Source organism: Arachis hypogaea, chromosome 5 (genome assembly GCF_003086295.3).
Source record: "Arachis hypogaea cultivar Tifrunner chromosome 5, arahy.Tifrunner.gnm2.J5K5, whole genome shotgun sequence".
In the NCBI taxonomy this organism is placed as follows: domain Eukaryota; kingdom Viridiplantae; phylum Streptophyta; class Magnoliopsida; order Fabales; family Fabaceae; genus Arachis; species Arachis hypogaea.
Window position 1 is genome coordinate 39907814 of NC_092040.1, and position 7905 is coordinate 39915718.

The 7905-nt window shown below is 35.9% G+C and overlaps 1 protein-coding gene across 2 annotated transcripts; it reads right to left on the minus strand.

The window, feature by feature from the left end:
* Positions 1 to 1163: 1163 nt before the first annotated feature.
* LOC112801383 (pentatricopeptide repeat-containing protein At1g71490) lies at positions 1164 to 4423 on the minus strand. Of its 2 annotated transcripts, none has more exons than XM_025844074.3 (2): positions 4225 to 4423; positions 1164 to 3666 (listed from the first exon to the last, which is right to left on the minus strand). In XM_025844074.3, exon 2 carries the CDS (start codon positions 3495 to 3497, stop codon positions 1308 to 1310), a length of 2190 nt encoding a protein of 729 aa, XP_025699859.1. In that variant the 5' UTR covers positions 3498 to 3666; positions 4225 to 4423; the 3' UTR covers positions 1164 to 1307. The 2 variants fall into 2 exon arrangements, with proteins under 2 accessions (XP_025699859.1, XP_025699860.1); XM_025844075.3 differs by having other exon boundaries at positions 4240 to 4400.
* Positions 4424 to 7905: the final 3482 nt, after the last annotated feature.

Consider the following 7905-nt stretch of genomic DNA (forward strand, 5'->3'; position numbering starts at 1 on the left):
AATTCACTTAGAAAAATATAACAAGAACCAACTCTTCTCTAAAATTAAAGCATAACCATAATCAATACTAATATTGTCTAATAACACCAAATATTTAAATCAATACAAATAACACAATATTATGCATTAGTCTAAAATCTTATGCATTTTAAATATAAAACATTAACTTATAGTCTTATAATAACTAATAACACAAAATATTAAGGTTTACAATACTTAAATTCCACATAAGAATAGCCATCATCCATCACTAATAACACAATATTAATTATGTACGATGACCGGGCCACTGGGCCGAGTTTGGGTGACCCGAACCATGGCTCGGACCCGACTCAAAATAATGACCGGGTCTATTTTTGAAACCCTTACCCAACCCTAAACCCGGTGAAATTACACTAAAATAGCCCCTAAAGTGTTCGGAGCCGGGTCGAGTCTTCGGACCAGATCGAACCATGCACACCCCTAATTTAGTAACTAAATAATTATTAATTATAAATTATAAATAAGTACTAATTAAATAAATCACCATCTTTATTAACTATACCCAACATTTTGATTGTACTCAATTTTCATTAATTGGATAAATCACTATTTTTTGAGAAAGAAAAAAAATAAGTATTAACCGAAGAGTAGTTTTTTTAATGATATAGTTTTAAAGATATTTGTATTTATTATTTTCTTAATATGTATATATTTTTATTTTTAAATAGTTAATTTAAAATTAAGAGAGTATTTATTCATCTTTTGAATTATTTTTTGAAAAAAAAATAAGAGTACTTATATGTGTGTGTGTGTGTGTGTTTAGCATTTCCTTTATTATTTCTATTAGAAGAAGTAATGTTTTGCTATCTTAAGTAAACAATATGTTACTTATCGAAAAGACAAAAATTTAAAATTATTTTAATGAATTATGTATTTTAATTTAAAGTAAGAAGATTCAAGACCAAATATAATGAAAGGAAAGGATTATGAAAATTTTGGCAAATGATATGTATTATTACATTTAATTAATCAACTACTTTTTATTGGGTCGCAAAACTTCCAGTTTTTATATTATCTGACGCTGCAAATTCTCAGAAAAAAAAAAACTAAAAAAAATGTATAATTCATAATATAAGAATGACAATTCTAATTTAAAATAAGAACCCTCAATAAAGCTTCCATCCATGAAAGAGTTTAATCATTCTTCATTTTTTTTTTCTAATCGTCTTGATATATACAACTTGTTAAACAAATTTTCAGAAACTTTAAGCGATGCATTAAAACATTGCTTGGGTCAAAAATACAAGAACAGCAATCTATATAATTTAGTATACACTTCCTACAACATTCAACTCTTCAAAATCTTCCTCGGATGAAACAATCTCCTCATTACTTACATAACCAGCATCTTTCATCACTTCATTGAGTCCATCTATTAAGGGGTAGATCTCATAAGCATGAGGGTTGGAAGTATCTCCCACCACAAATGGAGAAAACTCATTGCCAACATCAACCCAAGCACAGCCTGGTGCCTTTCTCACACCCATGTTCTTCATGTAACTCCTCACTTCTGCAAGCTTGCTCCAACAACCAGCGTCCGCATACATATTCGCAATCAACACATAATAACCTGAGTGATCAGATTTCATTTCCATCAATTTTCCTGCAGCCCATTCCCCCATCATTGTGTTTCCATGGATTCGACAAGCTCCAATGAGTGTTGCCCACATTGCGGAAGTTGGCTTGCATGGCATCCCAGTAATAACATCCCTTGCTTTGTTCAGATGGCCAGCCCTTCCATAGAGATCAACCATGCAAGCAAAGTGCTCAAGGCGCGGTATCATCCCATGAACATCTATCATCTGTTTAAAGAGTAACTGACCCTGAGATACAAGACCAGAATGGCTGCAAGCTGTTAAAACTGCAACCATTGTTACATGATCTGGTTTAATCTTCAACTTGCACATCTCTTCAAATAGTTTTAGAGCAGTTTGTCCTTCTCCCTTCATACCGTACCCCAAGATCATGGAAGTATATGTGACTTCATCTCTTGTACTCAGCGAATCAAACACTCTTCTGGCTTCTAAGACTTTGCCAGACCTCGCATACATGTCCACCAGAGCGTTCCACAATAATAAATACTTATCAAACTCTTCGCGCTTCATGATGTAGCCATGAAACTCCCTGCCATGTTGCAGATTCGCTATGCGAGCACAAAGGGGAAGAACACTTGCAATGGTTACAAAATTTGGTTCAACACCCTTGTGTAACATTTCTCTGAAAAGGAGTGAGACTTCCTCAGATTGATCCATGTGTGCATATCCAGAAAGCATCGCATTCCAAGTAACTAAACCCTTGTCTTCCATTCTGTGGAACATTATATATGCATGCCTGAGATCACTACATCTGGAATACATTGTAATTAATGCATTTCTTACGTTTTCAAATGCATCTAAGCATGTCCTTACAGCATGACCATGAATCTCCTTTCCCAATTTAAGGGCTCCAATGTGGGAACATGCATTCAATCCAACAACCACCGCAACATTGTCCAAATGAATTTTAGTTCTCATCTGAGAAAGCATCTGAAGTGCCCCACTAAAATTTCCTGAATGCAAGCACCCTCCAGCAATGGTATTCCAAATGATCACATTCATTTCAACACCCTCCTCTTGCATGCATCCAAATAGCCAAAACGCTTCCTCCCACATCCCCCTTGAAGCATAACAATTGATCATAGTGTTCCAAGAAACATCATCCCTATGGTGCATTTTATCGAATATTTGGCGAGCAACCTTCAATTCCCCAAACCTACCATACATAGAGACCAATGCATTGTGCACAAACAAGCTCCACCCAATTGAGCTAGCCTCAATAGATTTATGAACCTCCACACCAATAGCAAAATCTAACAATTCCCCACAAGCCTTTAGAACAGAAGGGTAAGTGAAATCGTCAGGTTCAATCCTCTTATTCACCATTTTCTTATACACAGAAAGACCCTCCATAAAGAGCCCATTTCTAACATAGGAAGATATAACCATATTCCAAGGCAATGGATCCAAACTAGTGGAGCTCTCAACAACAACATTAGCATCAGCAAGGAGAGTGAAACTAGTGTAAAAATTAGTGAGCCTTGAAACCAAAACAGGGTGTTGATCAAGACCCAATGAAATGACTTGGGTATGAAGCTGCTTACCCTGTGGCAATGATTTAAGGTTAGTGCAGCCCAAGAGAAGAGAACTAATGGGGTGTAACAAGATATAGGAAGAAGAAGCAGTAGAAGGTGATGGTGCTGCATGTTGCTGTATTTGAAAGAAGGTTTTGAATGCGTTAGACAAGTTGGCTTGTTTGACGAAGTCCTTGAGAGCTGCAACAAGAACACCAACCATAGATGCATTAGTGAAGGCATAGAGTTTGTCAAACTGTTTGGTGGGTTGTTTCCATGATTTGGGTAGGAACCTCTGAACTCGTGAGAGTAAGTGTTTTGTGGGTATAGTTGTAGAAGATGGCATAAACTGTCATGGCCAATAAGGAGCAAGCACACGTCTTGAACAACATTTGATGGAATTGATTCTGTAATAGGGTCGTGGAGCTCAATAATTTTAAGTTGTGAATATGGAGGGAGTACCCAAGTGTGGAAGATGCAGTGCTGTTGGAGAAGTGAGATGTCGTATATTTTACCTGAAATGGAAGACAAATGGAAAATTGCAAGTCATAGAATCATAAAGGGATAGTAAATAGTGACTCCTAAATGGTAAATAGTAATCTTTCATAATTCAAAACTAAAATGCAACCAAACTATTAGAAAGAGACTTCATAGTTTTTGGGACGACAATCTAAATTACAACCAACCTAAAGCATTGAGTTCAAAAGAATAAAATCACTAACAGGCAATTCCTCAAACACCTCATGTGCGTCCACCACCAACGCAAATTTCAAGTAAGTACTAACAAAAACACTCCCTATAAACACATCTAATTCCAACCCAAATTCAAAACAACAATACATGAATCTTCTCAACCTTTTATCCTGCACATAAGCAAAAAGGTGACAAACATCTTAAATCCGAAACACCAGGGAGTTGTATAAGTCACTCCTTGGAGCATTATCATGCATAGTAGATTTGAATGAGTTAACAGGAGATAACCATCGTGACAAAGTTTAAATGGCGGCATGATGTTAACGTGCCCACCATTAATGGAATCAACAAGCAAACACAGAACCAGAGTTAATGGGTACCTGTAGAATGCAGACCTTAAGCAACGGCGAGGGGAATATGTGGCGGCAGCGGCAGCATGACCCTGACTCCGTCAGCAGCTCACGGTGAAGGGCGAGACTCCGGCGACGGCAAGGCGAGACAAAGGAGTGAGGACCAGGGTTGTTGGTCTTTGTTTTTATGTTTACGTTTTTGTCGGAAAGGGGTTGCTGGACTAGTCTCACTTTTTGATAGTGTCTGGTCTTGTTCTAAGGCCCAATTAAGATTAAAAAAAAATTAATTACTCTAATAATTTTTACAATAATACTCTATATCCATGTAAAAAATGCATCCAAGTTATCCAAGTAATATTGGCCAGAAGCTCCCCTCCCCCTCACTCATTTATCATACGCGCGCTACATATGACGTGCTGCAACCTAAAACTTTGCTCAACGCAAATCTTCTGCTGCAACATAAACCTTCTTCTCTGTTCGCGTTCTTTCTTATTGATCTGCATTGTCTTCGTCGTTCTCTTCTGGTCACGTTCATCTTCTCGTTTTCTTCTTTCGATCTGGTTACGTTGCATTTATCTTTTTCCTATTCTTCTTCGATCTTCACTTCTGAATCAAAACAATGAATGACTCAACTTCAGATCAGTTGAATGAGAGCGATTTGGATTATTCTTCTAAAACGAATCAAACTGACGAAGTTTGGATTATTCAATTTTGAATCGAATTGAATAGAATGCAATTGCTATTTTGAATTGAATTGGATTTGAATTGAATGGATGGAGGTGTACTGAATTGAATTAATTAAATTGATAATCTGCAAATTGTAGGCAGAGCTGTTTGAATTTGATTTTATATAATGAATTATGTTTCATTCACTCAGTACTATACAATTATTTCACCATGAGTACGCGTTCGGTTAATTATGCAGAAAGATGTTCGAATTTGATTTTATATAATGGATTATGTTTCATTCACTCAATACTATACAATTGTTTCATCAGTACGTATTCGATTCATTATGCAAAAAGTTGTTCGAATTTGATTTTATATAATGTATTATGTGTTTCACCATGAGTACGTGTTCAGTTCATTATGCAGAAAGCGGTTCGAATTTGATTTTATATAACGGATTATGTTTTATTCACTCAATACTATACAATTGTTTCACCATGAGTACATGTTTCGGTTCATTATGCAGAAAGCTGTTCGAATTTGATTTTATATAATAGATTATGTTTCGTTCACTTAGTACTATAAAATTATTTCACCATTAGTATGTGTTTCGGTTTATTATGCAAAAGATGTTCGAATTTGATTTTATATAATGGATTATGTTTCGTTCACTCAATACTATACAATTGTTTCACCATGGGTACGTGTTTCGGTTCATTATGTAGAAAACTGATCGAATTTGATTTTATATAATGGATAATGTTCCATTCATTTAATACTATACAATTGTTTAGTCAAAAAAAATACTATACAATTGTTTCACCATAATAACATGTTCTGTACAATTTAAAACTCTTCCTCCCCACTTTCTATTGATTCTTCACCAAACAGAGAAGGAGAAAAAGACAAAAAAAATACCGTAGCAATAACAACAAAAGAATAACGATAAGGAGAAAACACGTGAATGAGAAGGAATGCGGAAAAAAAAGAGGAGAATGAGGAGGAGGAACGCGAAGAAGGTGAAGAAGAAGAAGAAGACGCTCCGTGCGTAAACGAGTGTGAGAAGAAGAAGAAGAAGTGCGGGAGAAGAAGAAGAATAGAAGAAGAGAAGAAGTTTTGGGCAAAAGCGGTTTCGTATGTGTATTGAGTTTTTTCAGTATTAAGCCAACTTAGATGAACTTGGATACAAAATTACATGGATGTGTAGCATGACTGTAATTTTTATAGTTTTATCAAATTTTTAATTATACATCTATATTTTTTATTTAATTAAGTTTTATATTACTTTTAATTTTATGATTATGTCCTTTTCATGTCAAAAATATTAAAATTAATAGAATTTTTGTTAAAACACATACAATTAAAGATCTAATTAAGTTTTTTATTGTGAATATTTTCAATTTATGAAAAAATATTCAGTTAAATCTAATATTTTTTTATATTTTGAAAGATTTAAATATAAAATTAAAAGTAGTATAAAGACTAAATTAAAAAAATATACAAATCTAATTACAACTTTAATAAAACTAGAAGAATCAATAAAATAATTAAACTTAATAAAATAATAAAATGAAAATAAATAAAAAGTTTAATGCAAATTTAAGAATTTTGACTTTGCTGAATTATTGTGTGAAAGAAAAGACTTTGCAGTTTTTATGAATTTTGAAAGAAAAAGAATCTTAATAAAAACAATGTGCAATTAACTTTAGGGTTTTTTATTTAAATAAATTATTTGCTTTCCTATTTTACGTGAATCCCCTAAATGGTTTTCTTGAACGTGAATCCCCTAAACCATATAATATATAAATCGTCCTAGGCTGGTGTGTGTTATTTAATGTGTAAAACATTGTACCCTGGAACGATTTATGCATGAATTGCATAGGTGAATAAAGCATAAATTGTCCCACCCTAGTGTGTTTTGCAAGTCACACATAAATCGTCCTAGCCTAGTATGAGTTATGTATTTTCAGCTAAAACACGTTACCCTGCCACGATTTATGTGCATCTTTGTAAACCTCAACCCCCTAGCACGATTTACGTGCAAATCCCTAACCCCCACCAACCTAGCACGATTTATGTGCAAACCTAACCTCCACCAACCTAGCACGATTTACGTGCATAAATACCCCTCAGCAGCCTTCAACGATTTATGCGTTAAGACCCAAACCCTACTTACCTCCCACGAGTAAAGTCTCATTTGTGAGAGACTCCATTAGCGGCGAGGAGGGGAGTGGAGGGGAGGAGAGCAACGTGAAAAAATTCAAGGAAGGGTAGTGGGCGGCGGTTTTGGAGGATTGCTAAGGCGTCGGAGGAGGTGGCCTCCGGTGGACGACGTCGACGGCGGCTGAGGGCGGCTTCCAAAGGTTGTGTTGGCGGCGGTAGGAGGCTGATTTGGTGGCTTTGTGTGGCGGTGCAATATGGCGAGGAACGACATGTACCAATTGAACGGCATCGCGCACGTGGCAGGTTATATCGACGAAGAGGTTAGTAATTAGTTTGGTTTACAACTGATATAGTCAATGTCGTTGATGTGTTTAGTTATAAGAATGTGATTCATTTTAAGGTTAACATGTTTAGGATAGGTTAGGGCCATGTTTGGTTTAGGAGTGAGGTTGATATCGGAAAATATATTTTTGGCTGTTGTGTGATGTTGAGTTGTAACTGTGCTTGTTATTCTGTTATCAGCCAACCCGGTGTGTACGGACTATCCGCAGGCAACAAAAGATGATATTGCATAACCGTATTATGCCTTACTTAGATAGCGTCGGATTGCTGCATGTTGCTAGGCTAAATGATTATTGGTTTAAGCTGGATGAGCCACTGATTAGTGCCTTTGTTGAGCGATGGCGTCCTGAAACACATACTTTTCATATGCCATTTGGGGAGTGCACTGTCACTTTACAGGATGTGGCATATCAGTTCGGCCTCCCCGTTGATGGATTTCCAGTTAGTGGTTGTCTCAGTGACTTTGAGCAGTTGATGGAAGGTGGTAAACCTGCGTGGCAGTGGTTTGAAGAGTTGTTCGGTGAACTTCCTCCTGAG